Source organism: Dicentrarchus labrax, unplaced genomic scaffold (assembly GCF_905237075.1).
Source record: "Dicentrarchus labrax unplaced genomic scaffold, dlabrax2021, whole genome shotgun sequence".
In the NCBI taxonomy this organism is placed as follows: domain Eukaryota; kingdom Metazoa; phylum Chordata; class Actinopteri; family Moronidae; genus Dicentrarchus; species Dicentrarchus labrax.
Window position 1 is genome coordinate 5248626 of NW_026136711.1, and position 21783 is coordinate 5270408.

The 21783-nt window shown below is 39.8% G+C and overlaps 1 protein-coding gene across 4 annotated transcripts in view; it reads left to right on the plus strand.

Moving 5' to 3' along the window:
• LOC127371811 (receptor-type tyrosine-protein phosphatase gamma-like) overlaps positions 1 to 21783 on the plus strand; it is a 470986-nt gene that overhangs the window by 88853 nt on the left and 360350 nt on the right. For all 4 annotated transcript variants that reach the window (XM_051414903.1, XM_051414904.1, XM_051414905.1 and 1 more), the window contains one exon: positions 11148 to 11264. In XM_051414903.1, the coding sequence (XP_051270863.1) occupies positions 11148 to 11264 (117 nt within the window). The remainder of the gene's footprint in view (positions 1 to 11147; positions 11265 to 21783) is intronic.

A 21783-nucleotide genomic window follows, 5' to 3' on the forward strand; every position in this document is an offset into this window, starting at 1 on the left:
TCTCTCTGCAAAGAATATTTGTTGTAAAAGACAATTGATTTCTTTTTTTTATTAGCAAGTAGCTTTAGGGGGAAAAAAGTGTCAACTGCCTTTATGAGGGCATTTTCCTTTAATGTGGGGACAACAAGAACACTCCATAGTATCATAAACCTCTGAGTCTGACCAATGGCTGCTTGACTTCACAGGTAATTTGTAGTGGGAGCAATAACCTGCGCACTGCACTGGGACACTGCACAGCTGCTGGAGGAAGAGAATTTTAATATGTCTGATGAAGGAAAATAAAACATGGCCACTGCGTGTGTTGAGATGCTAAGGCTGGGTTTTGAATGTCAATATATTTTTACTACAGAGTAAATAGTGTCCAAAACAGTGAGCATTAAAAAGTTTCAGGTACTGGAAGTTGTTGCTGAATGCTTGGTAGCAAATCTTGTTCTGCTGTATTGTATTTACCAAAAAACATCAAATACTGTTAAAATGCTAGTTAAAAATGGAGCCACTGATTTTGTGATCGCTTTCACTGGTGCCCCTAAAGCCTCCAAATGTCCTCCCAGATCAGAGCTGATGAAACTCAACGTTGAGGTTGTACTGGGTTTCCAAACATCAACGGTTAACAGCAATGTAATGTATCTTAAAATATATAATATATCTTTTTCTTTTTTGTATACCTTTTAAGAAGGTATAATAGAACTTTTTCAAAGAACCTATTTTGACATGAAATAATAGGGTAAACAGGTGTTACCAATAATACTAATGAAGGTTCCTATCCATTTAGTGTGCACAATAGCAGCACCCTGACTCTGTGTTACCTGAATGGAACACAACCTTAATTGGTATCACTGGTAACACCTGTGTTAACCCTACTATTTTATGTATGTGTGATTTATCTGTCAGTTTTCTGATTCAAATTATTATATATATATATTTTTTTTAATGGTTTCATTGTTTGAGTAAACGTTGGTTTAGTTTGGATAAGCTTACCCTACTATTTCATATTATTTCTTAAAAATGGCTACTGTGAAAAGGTCTGATCTGATATTGGCACAGAATATTGTAAATCATATTCCCTGTGGTATTGTAAACATGTTAAAGATAATTTCCCCATGTTTAAAACACAAAAATTACTACAAAGCTCGATCTACCTCTGTATGGAATTTTAGCCATATTTCCATATATATGGTTTGAATGTTGCATAGCTTCCTCATTCTCTGTGCTGTGTGGAGATGCAGATGAGCCCTGACAGAGCAGGGGGTTTAGTCTGAGGGGATACAGGGGCAGAGGCAGTGGAGGAAGGAGAAGAGAATAGTAGTAAGTAGATAGTATTTTATACCTTATACCTTATACAGAATCAGAATCAGAATCAGAAATACTTTAATAATCCCGTGGGGAAATTACTTATACCTTATAATTATACCTTAAAATTACATCTGGAGTATGTAACGAAAGCAATTTCCCCCTCGGATTATTAAAGTATTTCTGATACTGATTCTGATACCATATAACAGAAAAATAATATTGCCAAACATTGTGTGTGTGGGTGTTTGATGACATTTCTGATGTAATGAAAAAAGGTCACACATCATGGAAGCAGGTGTGTATATCAGAATACCTAAAACATTGTTACAGTAAACGGTTTATTTATCATTCTAAATCAGCACCCAACATGCATTGAACTACTGGTATCCATAGCAAAGATGCTGCTGCTTGCCACCTAGTGTGTAAGAATATATAGAATAATATCCTATCACAATATTTTGTTTTGTGATATTGTGTCGATTCTCAAAAACACTGTCAATTTTTATGTTGAAACTATCAACCGCTAGAGACTGAGGGCTATGATGTTGGATGTTACAGAGACTGATAAATGCAGTTCCCACTGTTCTGATTGCACAAAGTTTTCTTGTGTTTTTTGTGTCCACATGTATCCAAAGAGCAATTCAACAAACCTAAATTGTGTCCAGGCAACACTCTTACCCAAACAGTTTTTTATATAGTAATATATTTAATCGTAACCCTTATATCGTGATTTGTATCTTAACGCCAGATTCTTGCCAATATACAGATTTGTTCCCACCACATTACCACAAACTAAGTTAACCATGAGTTAAACTGACACATACAAAGGTGTGTCCTGGAGCTTTTGATTCTCTTTATCACACAATCTTCCTCAGCAGACAGAGTTTCCCAGTTGACATGGAAATGTAGCTTTTTATTTTTTGCTCAGCCACATTGACTACAAACAATCTTAAAAGTGTATTATCCTCAATTTCAACCCTGTCTCCTAGAAATTATGTTTGTATATTAATATATATTTATCTAATATCTATCTGGATTATGTTTACAATGTTTAAGTTTAGGGTTAGGGTTAGATGGGCGAGATTGTATATGAATGAGTGGTAATACATGCCAAGATGCCCTGATATGGAAAATAATAATCTATACACCCACCATGTTCATTATTTTCTTATATCAGGACATGTATTATTTTAATAAACTCTCTTGCTTTAATCGAAAATGTTTTCTTTAAAAAGAGTTCAAAGCAGTTAAGAGCAGTATTACCACGTACTGCTGGACTGCAGGAATGGACGTCTTGTTTCCTTTTGGACTGAAATAAGCATTATAGATGGGGTTCTCATTAGGGTGTGGACACTTAGTAGGATTTTTTCTCATCTGAAGCTCTGTCAGAGATTATTTTCTGCTTTGCTCAGACAAAGTGACATTCAAGCTGTCTCATTGTTCCTTATAGGGCAGCTTCTTCTGCCATTGTCTTTATCTGTTTAGTCTTTTCAATCCATGTTTCCTCTTAAAGTGATCTGTGGAATAACAATGAAAGCTTGTCCTCATCATGAGCAAGCTTTCTTCTGTTGACAACGCAGACCTTGTAGTTGCAGCGTTCAGACCTTCCTGTCATAACAGCAGCTCTGCATTCCACGAGTTCTCTTCGTTTTAGAGCTCAAAAGTTAGTGAAACTGACACAGCAATGTAAAAATCCAACACTCTTCCTCAGTGCATATTTTCTTTCTGTGCTTTCCCAGAGTGCAATCAGCCTTTGTGGGGAAGAGCAGCAGCTAAATGCCTATATGCTAATATTTATGCACACATACAGTGGAGTGCAGGATCTTCCCTCTCTTCCTATTCTCTTATTCTTCCCCTCAGCCCAACAGTAGGACTCTATTCATCTCTCCTCCTCTGCCACTGACTGGTTGCCATGCAGCGGGCTGTCCATCAGTGACCCAGTAACTGTTGCTAGGAGAAGACTGTAATTTTATCGTTGGTGCTTAATTCCACTCGTATTTATGCACTCTCCTCACTCCGTATTCCGCTCCTCCTGGCTTCTCCTTCACCCCCTATCTGGCTCTCTTTAGGACCATTTCTCTGCTTTCATCTCCATCTCACCCTCCTTCACCTCCTCCTCCTGCCTTCTTCTTATTTGTCATTCCTCTCCTTCCTCATCTCCTTCAGTGTCCTTCACCTCTGTTTTCAATCCAGCCGCCATCTCTTTTCACTGTCACTGATTGACTTGACATTGTTATTCTTGCGGTAGAAACCCATAGGAAACCCCCCCTCCTTCTTGATATAGATTCAGTTTGAGTCTGTCCGCTCGCCTTAATGGAGCATCAGCTTTGGATAAATAAAGCACACTAAATGGCCGGACACGTCTGAACAGCCACGGTCGAGATGTGATTGAGATGGGGGGGGGGGGTGCTCCCTAGGGTTCAGAGAGAAATAAAAGCAGAGGAGGAAGACATGGGAAATGAGAGAATGAGGCAATCGATTGGAAAAAAAATCTCAATTAAAAAAAGAACAGAAAACGGTGCTTTTGGGGTAAAATGAATTTAACCTGTTCAACCAATTCAAATCTACTTTTTTCAAAGGGTCACCTAAACAATTCTCACTTACTCTAGTGGTATCAAGTCATGCAAATATTTCTATGTTTGCCCATGAAATATCAGTCTCTAAGGTATCTGGAGTTGGACTGGATTGACATCTTTGATATCAGGCTGTTCGTGGGGTCTTAAAAAATCGGAATTTTAGGCCTTTGAATGTCCGGAGTATTATTTTGACAGGTCCTAAAAATTGTTTGGATTAATGAAGTTAAAGGTCCAGTCTGTAACATTTACAAGGATCTATTTGTATAAATGGAATATAATATTCATAGGTATTAATTAGTGAATAATCACCCAGTATAAGAATTTTTGTATTTTTATTAACCTAGAATGAGCCTTTTATGTTTACAGACGCCGCAGATTGCCTTATATGGAAGCTGCCATATTGAACTGCCATGTTCCTACAGTAGCCCAGGAAGGACAAACAAAACACTGTCTCTAGATTTTCGCAATTTTTGGCTGGAGGAACACCAGATATCTACAAAAAATATCAAAATCAAATAAAACACTCATTTGTTCTCCCGCATCTCCAGCTGATTGACTGAGCTGTTTGTCTCTGCTGTCCTAACATGTAAAAACATGTCACACAAAGAAACAAAGCTAACCCATGCCCCTTTGGAGAGGCAACATAGTGCAAGGCTGTTTCAACTCCAACAGCACATCTTTCAATTTTAGTCCACCATGTTGAACCACCATGTTTTTACAGCAGCCCAGAATGGGCAAACACTTTCTCTCAATAGGACTTTTTTTTATGTGCTTGGAAGGCAAGCGTAATTGGTTGCCATCTGTAACTTCCATATTCTTTTCAATATACTTTTGATATGCTTTTTGAGGGCTAATGTTAGCGTGGTTATTGAATGGTATCTAACGTTTCTCTTATCTCTCATACTGTTGCAACCCTGGTGTGTACCGAAGGCACCAGATGTTACGCTCACTTCAAGCACCGAGTGGCCTTGCATTGTACATGCTGTGGGGCCCAGGGGCTTTAGTTGTCAGCCCATGCTTTAAGCACCATGGGGCCCAGGCACCCTCACAGTGTTGGAGCTGAGGACCCCAATGGTCAGCTCACTCTTTCAAGTGTCAGTAGGTCTAGGGTGCCCTAGTTGTGAGCGCACAATTTAAACACTAAGGGGCCAGGGGTCTCTCACATTGTAAGTGCTAAGGGATCTGGAGGGCCCTAGTGATCAGTTCATGCTAAAAGCACCCAGGAGCCTAGAGACTGGCTTATGCTGTGCACACTGAGGACCCTGGCCTTCAACAACCTTAGGAAGTATTGGGCAGACCGATATCACCAACAGCATTTCTAACTTTGACTGATTTGATAAGTTTCACTGTGTAGGGGGTTCTGGAGGTCCCTGTGTGTTGTTGAGCCTGTTTCCAGGAGGCAGAGCTTTCTAAACAAAACACAGCTTTTAAATGTAATGATCTGTAAATTGAACAATCCACCATCTCCCCTATTTGTCAATTTAAGTTAGGCTATGTAACACAATAGATTTTCTTAAAGAAAAACTGATTTATGAGTGTGAAACACAGAGGCCATTTCAAAGCCTCAGGAGAGCCATTGTTGTTAAATGCTAACCAAGTTGCTAAAATATTACCAGCTAGCTTGGTGTTAGCCTTTGCTTGTGTATCGAGTAGGGTGGCCATTCGTCCGGCTTTAGGCCGGACAGTCCGGCTTTTAAACACCATCTCCGGCTGCAGGCAGCCTTAAGCCTGACACTGTCCTCCTTTTGAGAAAATAACTAAAAATGTCCGCCTTTTGACACATTACCTCGTGAGTTTAATACTTATTGGCTAAAAATGTCTGTCAGACTAAGTAATTTCATTGGTTACATTTTCTTGTGACCTATCAACAAATAGCTAATTTTAATATTCAAATGAGCCATGTGTTGATTCGCCAGGCATCACCCAGTTGCTACCACCAGGCTGTCAATCAAACTCTCAGCCACAGAGAACATAACCTGAGCTAACGTCGGTTGTTGGACTGAAATTCTGAAAATGCTCATACTCATATGTATAGGCAAAGCCTAGGCTAAGCCTATACATCTGAAACAGAAGGTGCTGCATTTTTTTCCCCTTTATCTATCCAGATAAAAACATTAAGAACAGTTTCTGTATGATGTTTATTAGACCTATGTAATCTGAATTGGAAGGGCACGTTGTCATGAGCTGTATCTTGTATATTTATTATTAGCTATGTGGTATGTGTATGCACCTTTATGTAATCTGGTGGAAAAACATTAAAATTTAAAACCGGATCATACCAAACAAATATCTGCTTGCGTGTCCCTGTGTATGCAAAGGGTCCTCCTTTTTGATGTGAAGGAAGAGGCCACCCTAGTATCGAGTTACACTTACAATAAAGTTAAGAACAAATTTGAAGTGGGAAACATATCTGACAATGGTAGAATCATACTGTACTTTATCTTCTATATCTACAGTGCATATAGTTTGAATAGTTCTGGACAAAGTTGAAGCTGAAGAAGCTGGAAAGGCATCAAATCAGTTTAATTTGTAAATGTCCTGTTGGTTTGCTTCAAATGTGACCAGGAAGGCTCACTGTGTGTTTTCCAGACTAAAATTTGACTGATTGTTTCACTTTTTAAAAAATAACATAAGATTAAAAAAATCTAACTTTTAGGACTCCAAAACTGCTGATGCTGCTGCAAAGCAATTTGGGAAAGCTGTGGCTGTCATGACATGATTAAAAGACAACGCACTCAGAGGCTTTAGAGAGGTCAGGTGATGGTTGGGGGGCGGGGTGGATTACTAAAGGCATGAGCGAAAGACAGATTGATGAAAAGCCACCGAGTGAAAGATGAGAAAAAGGGAAGGAAAATAAGAAGTGTTTGGAGAGGATGGGGGGGTTGGGGGTGGTGGTTGGGCGGGGTCCGTGCATAATTACATTTTCTGTTCTGAGCAGTATTGGGAATCAATAATGTAATTCATAGAAAAGCCATAGAGCTGCCTCCCATTGGCATTCACAGACATGAGCCGTGCTTACATCCCAAAGAATTAAAACAAGAAGAGGGGGTAGAAGGGGGAAGAGAGAGGAGAGGTGGGTGGGGTGTGGGTGGGGGGCAGCAGTGTCTGTCATTGAAACAAAGAAATCACCCTTTGTTCATCCTGAGCCTTTAAATCTCCTCCACAATGCCTCACAAAAAGCTTGCGACTTTTAGTTTCCATTACGACATGATTGACGTTTTCAGGGAACTAAATTGGGAGAGGGTAGGTACACTGACTCGCAGCCAACAGCACAAAAATTCAACGACACAGGATTTACAGGTACATTCAATTAACAATGCCATGTATTTTTTCCTGGCTATTCATTGTGTGAACCACAATATCAATATCAAGTCCAACGTATTTGTTATTTCACTATTGATTGCATCTAAGTTCTCACTTTATTTTTAATCCTGGACAAGAAAGCGTATTCAGGCTGGATCTAGGGACTGTATATAAAATAAAGAAAATATCTCTTTTAAAATTATTTGTTACATTATTCTTTTGGACCTTTTCATGCCTTTATTAGATAGAGACAGTTGAAGATAGACAGGAAGGGTGGGCAGAGAGAGAGGGGATGACACACAGCAAAGGGCTGCAGGTCGGATTTGAACCTGGGCTGCTGCAGCAACTCAGTATGTGGGTCGCCAGCTCTACCGAGTTAATCAGGTACCCTTCTAACCAGACAGCAATGCATTTTTGGTGGAAGATCACTTCAATGTTATCACTGCAGCTAGCAGGATTTTGGGTGGCACTGGCATCTGTAATATTATTTTCGAATAATAAATGTGTTAAATTTGCCATTTATGCCATCAGCCTTGAGGTTTTTATCTTTTTTCGCTGACCTTTTGCGCTCCACCTTTATGCTTTTTCAGTCATTTGCATTTTCAAACTCTGGTCTTTCTTTTTTCTGCTGTATATAAAACCTGTACATATTATTTTCAAGCATTACAGAAATATATAAATAAAAAAAAGAACTTAAATATTCGCTCCTAATATATACATACCCTAATCCTAACAGCATATCTTGATAAAGAAGTAAGCCAACATAAATTACTCCTCCAAAAGAATTTTAGTCACTCATTACCATGAATTAAAAAAGTAATAACTCAGGTATTTTGAGCGCATTTAAATTTTTTTGAGTGCATTTAAATTTGGCCAATATTTTAAGTGTTGTTGACGATTCCAGTTTGTTCCATTGACTCATTTTCATTAATTTGACTTTTTCATGCTTAAATTGTTCAAGTTAATACATTTAAATTGTTTCCTCAAACAGTTTGGTGGAACTACCTTATTAGGTTTTACAGTGTTGAAACAAGTAAATATATAAATACAGTGTATACACATAAATATAATAAATAATACAATGAAAAAAGATAATAACACTCATTGTACACTCCAAGACACTGTAGAATATGGAAAAATAGATGGTATGTGAGATGTATGGGATGTATACTTGGAGGTAAAAGCAAAAGTTGAGTAGGAGGGCTGAGCACTCTTAGATAATAAACCTCATTGCATTAACTGTTATTTCTTCTTATCAAAGCACATATTTTTTAAAGTGTAAGGAAATATGAAGGAAAGTAATATTTACGTACGTACGTAAGTTTTTGTTAAAAAGTACGACTTCCACTATTTCCAACATCTCTGGGTGTCAATATGGAGACAGTTCTGTCTTTCCCCACTGATAAAAAGATCCCCCACACACAGACACACATCCTCCCTTTGTTCACATAATCACAGCTGGTTGTTGTGGGGTCAGATGTGAAATGGCAGTTCCTCCTCCAGATACTGCCACAGCGTATTTATAGTGGGCTAAGGTGAGGTTCCCTACTGAAACCCAACAGCACATATCCCAGCACGAGAACATGTGTGACAATGTAAAAGTCGAACTCAAACACACCCACAGCAAGTCGCACCCTTAACTCTTTAGTGTTGTCGAAGATACTCCAATGACAATGTCCAACAAATTTTTTTAATAGTTAGTTGGAATTCCCAACTTTGATAGTAGTAGTAGTAGTAGTAGTAGCGAAATGCCTAGTGTACATATATTGCAAGAGAATCTAACTGAATATAACTTCAAAGAAATAGCATGAACTTGCTTGATTATTCTTGCCAGATAATGCCCAAAATCTCATTACTCAGAGAAAAGTAAAAAACCTGTTTGGACTTGTACTGTACTGTGGCTTGTAACACATACTATAAACGGAAAGTTAAAGGTGGCCTTCAGCAGGTCTAAAATAAACTCCTTTTAGCATGATTTCTGTCCTGTAAAAGATCTTTAAAAGGCCAAATCACAGAGCACAGTGGAGCCATTAGGAGAGAAGCTGTCAGAAATCCTGTCCTCCACTTGAAAGAAGCCAAGCGTTCCATCCCTGCCTTTTCTTTAGCGGGGATCAAGAAGGTCTCTCAGCCCAAGACACATGAAACCGGCAGAGGGATTCTTGATTTTTTCTTTTCCATTTGAACATTCTACTCCCAAATGAAATGCATGAGAAATTAAATTGTACGAAATGCTGCTTTGCTGTAATGTGTCTGACTGTGAGACGGGATATTGTGTTTTATAAGGTTTCAACCATAAGACATTCACTAGTATCTGACTGCTATTTGCACCAGCTAAGATTACTATGTTCACTGAAATATTTAACCATGAGTGCAACCCTGTGAAGGTTGATTGTTCGCCTTTTTATTTTAGAATATTTTTATACAAAAGGACCTGATAAGGTAATACCCAGTTCCATCTTTTATTGCATCAACTTGTTACCAAATCACAATTTTTGCTTTCAACTAATCATATCTCCCCAGGACAGGAATGACCTGCACTGTCTGATGAGCAACAAAAGGATAGGTACATCAAAAATCAAATATAGAAATATGGGTAGAATTGTCAAAATGGAGACAGTGAATATTCCAACAGCAATGTCAATGTTGATCTGCAAACAAATTTTGATAAATTTCTGTTCAAGAAAATCCTCAGATTATGGCCAGATTAAGCTGTTGGGCCCCCAGCAGACACGTATTCTGTTGGGCCCTATTGATCAACTATATTCCATTTCTACTCTTTGTGAATTGTGTTTGTTCCCTTGGGCCTTCATGTTCTCGGCTCACACAGTAGACTGTACAGTAGGTTCATTGTAGGCTCAGAAACCCAGAGAAGAACCAGCACTTCTGTGCTGGAACAAAACCACCCTAGCCGTAGGTTTTTTTAAATAATAAAGGTCTTGAGACCAAAGAATTGCTAAAATGCTGGACCAACCTTGGTTAGGTACACACATTAGTGATGCAGAATCCTTCACAAATTTGCAATTAAGTGAATTACAAACACAGATTGACATGCAGTGAACCTGCAAGTTTTGGTCATCAATTTTTGAAGCCCCCTGACCAGTGCAAAACATCTTTCACCAAAGATGAGAGAGCCTGTCTAAAGAGGTATCATACATTGCTGTACCATCAGTCTATTTTTTAAGTTTATTGAACTTGCATTTACAAGTTGCAGTACTCCAGTGTACCCCTAGGGGTACATGTGTGGGGTCTTGGTGCCCTGTTGGTAATTTACAGTTTTCAGGATGATTTTTTCGAGCAAAGGACTTCAAGCCACAAGGAACATTAATTTAATCATCACACTCGCTAAGTGAATGCTGACATTAATAGATAATGTGCAGACATGATGAAAAGCCCTTATCATGTATCATCTTTTTAACTGCAGAGGATGTACCTAAATTTAGCTACTCAGAGAACTGTCTCAATTAGACACATTCCATCTTCCATTTCATATTATTGCACAAGATATACTGTATAGAACACTGAAGAATTATTTTTAGAATCACACTAATATTAAGACCTTATATAAGAAAAGCCAAAGCAGACCATCAGCAACAGCGAAAGCTGATATTTGTCTATCTATTTCCTTCCTATTTTATTTATTTCTGAATTTTTTTGATGCAGCTAAATCCATTTAGTCTCACTTGTGAAGCTGTTCACCATGAACTAGTGCTGAGGACCGAGGTTGTCCTTAACTGAATGTGAGGTAGCTTGGTCTGTTTTCTAGACAGTTAAGTTCCACAGTGTAGTTCTTCTTTGTTGTTGACCTTTGTGCCCACTGTGAATGTTATTATGAGGCAGCTTGCGTGGTAAGGCAGCTAAGGACACAGTTGGCTGTCATCCTGCCCAGCAGGTATCCAGGCAGGGTAGCAGAGTGCTGCTGAAGCTCTGCTGCTGTTTATACTAACCCGCCTGTCCCTGTGTCCTTCTCCCCTGCAGCGCTGACAGGAAGCCAAGCCGAGTCCCAAGCCCCTATCCAAGGCCTTCGTGGAGCCACGGCCGACGGGACACGACACAGGAGAGCAGCCACTGAGGAGACCTACTGGGCCTACTCAGGTGTGTGTCTGTGTCTGTACTTCTTTGTCCGTGAGAACCAGTCTGAGTCTCTCCCGTGTGGAAACTGGTGAGCCTTCAATTGTTTAAGCAGGGTTTCCAGGCGCTGTAGAACATTTGGAATGACACTTTTCAGTACTGGAAAAAAGCTGGAAAATGACAAGAAAAGCTATGTATCTGGAGAAATTATTATTCTATTTCTGTCTTTTTATTTTGCCACAAAGGCTGTCGGAATTGCTGAAAGATAGTTCAGGATTAGATGGGTAATGGATTAAGTATTTTGGGAAGGTTTTGGGAGGCTCTGGACCAGAATGTTGTGAGCTGTTGGTCACATACACATTTGGTTAGGTAGCTGATGTATGCAGCAGAGCCTGTTTTAGAAATGTTAGGGATTTCTGGGATAGCCCTGCAAGAACTGGGATGTTTCAGGTGTGTGGTTCCAAAACCTCAGAACAAGAAAAGTGTCCCACATACCAAAGACGAAAAGAGTTTATTGACGTGGTGAAAATGTCAGAAACAGAAACTGAAACAGAAACTGCACTTAATTTTATTCAAGAGACAGTTCAGTTAACACAAAAGCAATGCCAGTAATTACATACGGTTCGTAGAGAAAGCAACAAAGATAGGCAGGTTAAAGCAGCTTAAATAAGGCGCCATGAATGATATGTGCCAATTGGATGCTTGAGGGAATCAGCTGAGCTGTCAGCTGACTGTGTATGGTTTCCAATAGGAATCTTAGGAGGAATCAGCTGAGCCATCAGCTGATGTGTGTTTACAATTAGCTGTGATCAGCTGATGTAGCTTGAATTGAGAACTGAGCTTGACTTCGTGGTCTGCCTGAACTAACACTGTGCTTAATATATTTAAAAAGATTTGTTATTCAGGGTAGAATGTTGTTTTGTTTCTTTAAAAGTTTGGATAAAATGTCATCCCAGACAAAGATGTCCTTCACATCTGAAGTACTAGAAATGTTCTGAAAAATATGATTATAAGATTTAATTCCTGTAATTTTCAAATCAAAATATAAAACTACTATGTACAAAAAAATCAGAAGTTGTTAATGTCAGCTTTAGCTATTAGCTAATTATTAATACATGGGCAGGAACTAACAGAAGAGTTACCAGACATGAAACAGCATACATAGTCTCTTCCACACTAACAATTATACAGACAAATCTACAGGCACACATCAACATATAAATACCATATTCATCCGGTACAACTACGAATATCAACAATCTTTCTCCAGAATCATTGACTTCACCTCTACGGGGACCATTTAAATTCAACACTGGTGCAGATCAATTAATCCTATTTTTCGCATCATGGCGAGTTGAACATGCGCAATAAACACATTGCAAAAGGCTGCCTGAAACTTATTGAATAAGAAATATAATTTTACTTACACAAACATTGCCTTTACCTTAAACATTTAACCAGATTAGATGGAGCCCTGGCTGCATGCGCCATGCATTCGCACCTTTTAGCTAATCAGATGAAGCCCTAGCAACCGGACTGCTATCCTGAGATTAAGTGATGTCAGTTCGTTGTGGCGTGTACAATGGGGGCAGTTTTTTCAATAAAAGTATTTTCAAAATAATTTATTTCATTTCCTCAATCAGGGGGCATTGGCTATTCAGTGTTTGGGGTCTTTGTTAGCAGTGTACTTATTAAAGCAGAAAGACATAGAAACTGTGTCGCTAACATCCACACTTCAGTATTTCTTTATTTATTGCAAGTCGTTTAGTCGTCGCAATATTGAACGCTATCGCACATTGCAGATTTTCCTCATACAGTGCAGGCCTACTCCACACTTCTGTATCACATTGAAAAAACGGCCTTTATATCATTGGCCTTTATTTAATTGTAGAAAATTCAGTAGGCCTGCTGGTTTAGGCTCAGGCTTAGATGTTAGAACTATCAGTAAGTGGAAGGCTTCACAAGTACAGTAAGAAAAAGTTGTGTGATTTAGAGCATGCTGTGTGTGTGTGTGTGGGTGTGTGTTTTAGAGTGAAAGCAGTTATGTGCCACTGTCAACGCAATATGTTTGCTTTCGTCTTTCCTTCTCTCTCCCCATCTGTTTTTCTTCTTCCCTCAGCTGCTCTCTTCCTCATCTCTCCTCTGTGCTCCTCTGGCCTCGAGGCGTCTCTGGGCCCTTTTTTTATTTTACCAGTGCTTCAGAAGAGAAAAAAGACACTTCCGCTGTCCCTTTAGAGCCTTTAGTTTTTCAGAGGGGCAGCATTAATCTTTCACCATGCGAGTGACACGAGCCCCAGGCCACAAATGATCTTTCAGTTTATTTATTTCAATATTTCCGCTGGCTCGTCTAACCCTAATTGGTTGCCCGCGAGAGTGCAGGAGCTTGTGGGTAGAAAAGGAGCCGGTGACACTTTCACTTAGTGTTGCTGCTGCTGATGCTAAGATCTACCGATGCTCTCCTGCTGTCCCCCTGCACATGTTTGAATGCAGCTCTTACATAAGATGCTGATGTAACGGTAGGCAGGATTCAGGCAAGAGAGGAAAACAATAGAGAGACAGCAGGCTGACATACTGGTGGATATTTTATTTTTATGTCATTGTAAGAGCCACAGGGAGTAGAAGTTGTATAAAATTCAGTTGTGTCAATGTTGACCCAACGTGGGTCTAACTGGGCAGTATTACGTAAGGTAAGCACAATACTTTACTCATCACTGTCATTGTAGGGACTGTGGACAAAAACATGCATGTTAAAGTTTTACAACAGAATCCTCAGTGCAACCTAAACTTAATCAAAAGGGGTGGCAGGTACAATGAGGTGCCCTCTTTGGTGCCCTTCTAGTGGACAAAACACAATAAAGTGACCTCTCGTGTGTGCTTGCTGTGGTAAAGTGCCCTCTAGGGTGTCCTTTGGACAAATAACGTGCCCTCTAGGGAGCCCTTCCAGTGGAGAAAACATAATGAAGTGCCTTCTAGCGTGTCCTTCCAGGGGACAAAGCATGATAAAGTGACCGCCACGATGTCCTTCCAGTTGAAAAAACCTGATAAATTGCCCTCTAGGGTGTCCTTCCAGTGGACAAAACATGATAAAATATTCCCTATGGTGCTCATCCTAACCCTGACTACGGTAATTCACCATAGATGCATCACAACAGAGTTCACAGCTGGAAGGAACACGTTTAAGGGATATGTTCAGTTAAAATGCAGTTAATGTATGATTGTTTCATGAAAATCCTTTGCATTGCTCCACTCTCCTTCATTATAGACGTTCTCTCCTCTCTGATGACTTCTCCAAAGTTTCCTAAACTTTGGTCCGTCCTAATTAGCTTGTTCTTATCGTGTCCTCCAGAGGTCTGACAAACTCCAATCAGGACCTCAGTGGGCCATGGCTGTTCTGCCCTCTGCCTGATCAGAATGGCAGATTAAATGCGGGCACAATGCTGACAAATCAGGAGTTATCTGGGGAGGCTGTATACCTTGAGAATGAGAGAAAGAGGCAAAGAGACGGAAAAAGAAAAAGATTCACTCAGCTACGCTGTGCCTCTGCTTCACTACCACTGCTGGTTCGCAGTTAATCTGTGATGTATGTGTGCCGCGTATACCAAGCGGCAACCTCTGACACTTTTAGTTTTTAAGGAAATTATTCTGATCATTTCAGAAGATTCAAACGTAGGAGATAAGATACAATTGCAGCATGTGACAATGAAATTCACATTGGATGCTACGGCAAAATGAGGGACTGAACCATTCGGTTGGGTTTTTGACAAATATGACTCGGTGCTTTGTTGCCCATTGCAACAATGAAACATTCTGAATGTGCTCCAACCCTGACTGACCTCTTCTCCATAGAAATGGCAGCTGAGGCTCATGGGTATCCGAGCAGAACATACTTGATTTTTCATAAATGAAGCTGAAAGAATTCAAACTAATGACCATTACAAAAACTTATAGACTTATTCTAATTCTAATATTGTTAAAATAGCTATGCATATTTGCTTTCTATCAGAGAGTGAGGAGAGTAGATGAAAATTGGAGCTGGAGATAGGACATGGTTAGAAGCATAGCATAAAGACTAGAAGCAGAAGGAAACAGCAAGCTTGGCTGTTCAAAACATGTAGAAATTAGTGTGAAACAAGTGTATTTCCAAAAATGTTGAGCTATTCCTTCACAAGAAGTACTGAATCGGAGATGTACGGTGAGCTGAGGCGGCTCTAGAGGGGCTAGAGAGTTTAGTATGAAATGCTGACAAATTTAACACATTCATTTAGATGAATTAAAATAAATAAATAAATAATCTTATGATCTGTTATGGCCACATTTGATAGTGATAGGCTTAAGTTCAACGAAAAAAGACAATTTTTTGACATAAAACAACTTATCTATTTCTAATGCTACCTTTAGATATTTCTATCCAGTGCTTTACTAATGTGCCACAATCATGTTTTTGAGTTCAGATATCTTCATTTGGGACCCACCCCTTAAAGTTTCGGTGCCACCCTTTGGACACCCTATTATTTTTCTGTATAGATGCGCCCCTGCCTATGAGGAAAAATACTCTCATAATTAAATGGAATGTACTTATATAGCGCATTCCTAGTCTTTGCGACCACTCAAAGCGCTTTACATTACATGCCAAATTCACCTATTCACACACACATTCACATGATGCAGCATCAGGAGCAGTTTGGGGTTCAGTATCTTGCTCAAGGACACTTTGACATACAGCAGGAAGAGGCAGGGATCAACCTTCTGATTAGTGGACAACCTGCTCTACCTCTGAGCCACAGCCACCCCAATTAGTGACACCATCCACTTTACACGACTATTATCCCACAATTACACATAATAAGGCAGCACCAATTACAATCATGTACTGCAAATGACCTAAATAGTGTCCAGTGCTGATTTTTGACAACTGTGTGGGCTTCTACATAGCACTGACTGTAGAGCAAACAGTGACTTGTACTGTATATGTTACTGTAAGCATTAAATGCCAGAAACTGTAGGCTTGGCTAAACTAGACTTGAGCCAATGCGGAAAGTCAGTATCTAAAGCTAATTATACAAATTGCTCATTCATATTCTAGTATGTACAGTTTGCTCATATAAAACTGATAATACTAATGAAGATCTATACTGTCATACTAATTATTTATACGGAATTATGGTGCAATGAAGTGGCATTGTATTTCAGATTAATTAACATTATTATTGTAACTTTAATTATATTAACTGAAAGTCATTATGAGACTGAGTCTCAAAGTTTAACTGCTCACATTAACCTCATTCAAGCTTCATTGGCCAAGACTTTTCTAAAGACACGCAATATCAACCATATAATATACTGTACCACCCTCACCGTGATATATGTTCCCCCATTTCACATAATTACAAGTGCTTCACTGTATAGTTTTAATAGGCTGATTTTTGCAATGGGCTGACTGTGACACTCAGAGGTCAAATTGATTGGCTCTTCCTCCCTGGCTGCTGGACAATTGAAATACTAGAGTGGATGTTTGGAAATAGTTTTTTAAATTTTTCCATTCACGATATGACCCACATGTTGGTATTAAGAATCCCCTGGCCCCTCACCGTCTTATACCACTGACACACACACACACACACACACACACACACACACACGCACACACACACACACACACACACAAACTTGACTGGAAATTAATTTTCAGACCTGCACAATGTCAAGGCTCGCTATTGGCGGGAGAGGCGAACCTAATTTGCTCGCTCCTTGTCGAGACAGTTTACCATTCAATGCCAGTTGCCATCAGAGAGCTCTCAGGCCTTTGTGCTCCAGCCTTGAAGTGGGTAAATGAAGATGGAAATTGATGATATGTTGTACAGTCATTTTACTCACGAGGGAAAGCAATTTTATTAGCCTGACAATAAGTGGTGTTGTCTTTCTTTTTTCCACATCTACAAATTTAACTGCCTTCGTAATTTAGCATTAAACTCACATATTAGAAAAGAATCCCCAAAGTGTAGTTTGTCAATTTTTTTAACTACATGTTAGTGTCTAAAATCCAGAAATCAATGTATACATAGATTTGCATAGATATTTGCATTTTTTCTCCACAAATTACAATTTAAATTGTTGACTTGAATTAATTTTGTTTACAAATATATTGAATTAACAGATAGATAGATAGATAGATAGATAGACTTTATTAATCCCCAAAGGGAAATTGGGTCGTCATAGCAGCCAGGTACATTTAAATACAATCAGTTTGTTCAGTCTGTTGGCGTCTTTTGCCTTGATGCCCGCACCCCAGGACACCGCAGCAAAGAAGATGGTGCTCGCCACAACAGACTGATAGAACATCTGCAACATCCTGTTGCAGACATTGAAGGACCTGAGCCTCCTCGGGAAGTAAAGCCGGCTCAGGCCCTTCTTGTAGATGGCGTCTGAGTTAGTGGACCAGTCCAGTTTGTTGTCCAGTGTGACACCCAAGTACTTATACGCCGACACCATATCCACATCTGTCCCACCGATGTTGACAGGAGAGGGCAGGGGCTTGTTCCTCCTATTTTCCACCACCATCTCTTTTGTCTTGCCACGTTCAGCTGCAGGTGGTTCTCCCCACACCACTTCACAAGGTCCCTGTACTCAACCTCCCCCCCACCCTCAACACACCCCACGGTAGCCGTGTCATCAGAGAATTTCTGAAGATGATACGACTCAGTGCAGTACTTAAAGTCTGCAGTGTAGGTGGTGAAGAGGAAGGGAGACAGTACAGTTCCCTGGGGGGCCCCGATGTTACTAATCAGACCTGTAGCGCGACAATGTGACGTCAAAATGCGTAGATCTCGCTGGCAGGCCAGGATTTAGGCCAGGTCGCACCAGGTCGTGCACCACTCTTTTTTTTTCAGCTGAGTGCGCCAAAGTGGAAACAGGAAGATGGAACGAGTTCAAGGGCAAGCTTTCCGAGCAAGTGCACCTCTACAGGCATCTGTACAATCCTTCAATGAAGGAACACAGAGATGCCCAGAGGTGCCTGAATTCATGGCGAGAATTTGCCATGAATGTTGGAAAAGAGGAGGCCATATGCCGGAAAATTTGGAAGTACCTCCGCGACCTCTTCTTCTTCTAGTGCGTAGAAATAGCAAAGTCGGTAGCCTTTCTTCAGTTGCGACACCTCTGTTCAGGAGAAGACTGCAACTAGTGTCGCGACTGCCACGGCGAGTATGAATAGTTACGGCGTTCCTGTGACATCACATTGTTGCGCTACAGGTCGGGAACAGCGACTATATAACAGCCTTAAGCGTCCGGTATACTTGCTGCATTCGACCTGTCGCGCGACAACGTGATGTCAAAATGACGTAGATCTCGCTGCCGCGCCAGGATTTCGGCCCGGTTGCGCGACGTCGTGCACCACTCTTTTTTTTTCAAACCAGAAACAGGAAGATGGACGATCTGTACGATCCTTCAATGAAGGAGCACAGAGATGCCCAGAGTTGCCAGAATTGGTGTTTTATTTGTAGTCCTGCAGTCACAGTGTGGATGACATCACACGCTGCTTCTGCTTTCCCAGACGGAGGAATGTAAACAGTGATGGCGATAACACTGGAAAATTCCCTCCGACGGCGACAAGCTCGATGTCCGGGCTGCAGACATGCTCTTTCACAGAGACGTGCCCGGGGTTACACCACCTGTTGTTTATGAGCACGGCAAGTCCCCCTCTTTTCTTCTTGCCGGTCGTGGCGGTGTCCCTGTCGGCTTGAACTGTCTGGAAGCCGGGAATGGTGATGTTGGAGTCCGGTATCTGCTTGTGTAGCCACGTTTCCATGAAACACAAGATACTAGACTCCCTGTACTCCCTCTGTGTTCTGGTGAGCGCTTCCAGTTCGTCCACTTTATTTGCCAAAGACCTTAAGGTTTCCATTTCATTTACATTTAGGTCTTGGAATGTGCCTTTAAGACATAAGGCAGGTTTTACTCTATTTTACTTATAAATATAAAAATAGACCCTTAACAGCCTAAATACCAACAATAAATGTACCATGCTAGAACTCAATTGTTGTCCAAAAACACTTCAGTGAGCCACACTGTTGCACTGGGTTGACATGTTCCTTCAATAGCATGAACACACACCGCAGTTTATTTTGACTCCATTCCACACACCATCCTTCTGCCAGAAATCCTCACTAGAGCATCAACTTCCATTTACTTGTGACGACTTCTGAAAACTGCAGTGCCCTGACGTTTTAGGAAATAACTCAGCTTTTTGTAAAAAATGTACAAATGTATATTAGCTGTTTTAAAAGTTTACATCTTCAGAAGGAGCCAATGGGGTTGGAGCCACAGACATGGGAAGGAAATCATATGGACTACTACATTGTTTGTTTTGGTCTTTTCATAGGATTTGGCACCTGAAAACCTGATTCCCATTCAGGATTAAAACATATTAGATTTGCCTTGGGAACCAGAGTGGGCATTTCATATTCTACATGTTGTTGTGCATTGTGCTGTGCCCTCTATTGATAAGACATCTAATTACTATGGTTCCACTCAAAACAGGTAGAAACGTGGGCTGGTTTGCTAGATAGAACGAAACTGGCTCGAGAACCAGCACTAATTTGGTGGTAAAACCATATCTGTCTATTACAGACATAGGTCAAGGACCTGTTTAGTCTACACTAGCTTAGCACAAAGATACAAGAAGATGATAGAAGTGGAAAACTGCAATCCTAGCTTAATTAAAAAGTGAAATAATGCACATCCAGACCACTCAAAATGTATGGACAGTCGACCAGCACATTCTTCTGTTCATACTGCAATGGGTGTCTAGGCAGAAGACCCTTGCAGACATAGAAAGACGATAGCATTTATTGTTAATTTGCAAGTCACCAATCCAAAGTGTTAGTGAGGCTTTCTTAAGTTAGAAAAAATAGATCCAATGCTAACAGCTGCTAAAACCACAGGTTTTAATTATTTGTTTTAATGTGTAAACACAAGTAGCTACATCACATAATTAATAGGGTTTTGATCTTCTTGACTGGAGATGAGAAAGTAAATGAGAATTCCCCAACACATTGGCATTTAACTGTGCTTTTAACATCCCTCCTATACAGACAATGAGACAAACAAACCTCTGTCCCGTTCTTGTTTCTTTTGGCACACACTGACAATAAGTGAAAAAAAAACAGCAGCAAATGCCTGTAACAGACAGTGAGAATGATGATTTTTTTCTAAAGGGACTATGGATTAAGAGGACAGCAAGAACATTTTTAACAAGATGGTCACGATTCACTCATCCACTGATGACATAAATTCCCCTCTTAAAAGATTTAAATAAAAATCCCAACATGTTCTGGGTTGTCACATCTCAAAAAGTTTTCATGTTTTGTGTTGACCTTTTCACATCGCAGTTTTGAATATTCCCACTGATTGTTACTGCTACCATTTGGAACTTTAGTGAAAGACAAATGCTTTTCTTAGAGACGGTGGCTACATCTGCAGATAAATAATTCACTGGATTTCTTCTACTGATGTTTTTTTTTTTTCTCGAGACTCGAATTTTAAGGAGGAAAATATGTTTCAATCGAATGACTCGGCTAATTCTGCTACTAAATCCCCTTCAGCTTTGGGGCTCTGTTCTGTAGCTAAGAATGACCATTGACCTGAATCCACTATTGAGGGGGCCCGCTGACCAACCTCCCCTTAGGGATCTATACAACTGTACTTGTAACAACTATAATGCTCTACCAGATACTGTAAACAACAAAGGTAGCTTGAAGCTGGTTGAAGTATAATGGGTTGGCTGAAAAATTACAGTACACCATAACTGCTGTAAAAAGTAGAAGACAAAAAGACAATTTCATTAGAAATAATTCATTTAACTACACATTTCTTCTTGGTAATAAAGTAATCTTCTGATTCTTTATTTGATTTGTCGAAAATTTAATTTTGGGAATATTTTTATATTCCTGAGATGTAATGATTTAATGATTTAATGAATTAAATAAAGGTCCATAATAGGTACAGTACAGTAACGCCTTGTGGGCTGAGCTTATTGTGGCCTATTGGTAGTCACTGCTTTAAGACAATAATCAACTGCTTGTTGTTAACTTAATTTCATGGTGAAAACAAAAACTTTTTGTACATTTAACTAAAAACTCATTCAGACTAACACAGCAAAACAATGTCTGTGGTATATCTGGTCTTTTTGAATCATCAACACTTGTTGACTGTCCCTCCTTATCTGGGGTGAATGTGAGCCGGACACTACCTGTCTTTGATGTACAGAGATCTCTATTAGGGAAGGGAATTACCTTAATGATATTAACAATTAAAAGTCATTTAACAGATGCCCCAACACAGAGTGTGCATGTTGGTGTTAATTGTAAAATGATGATGATGATGATGATGATGATGATGATGATGATTAGAATGACAGTGGTCTCAAAGATTAATTTATCACAGTGATCTTTCAAATGTGTTCAATGTGGGTTAACCACGTGTTCAGTAAACCTGTGTGTTTTATATGTAAAAGGGGTATACAGTAGAAGATTACAATACAAGTTTA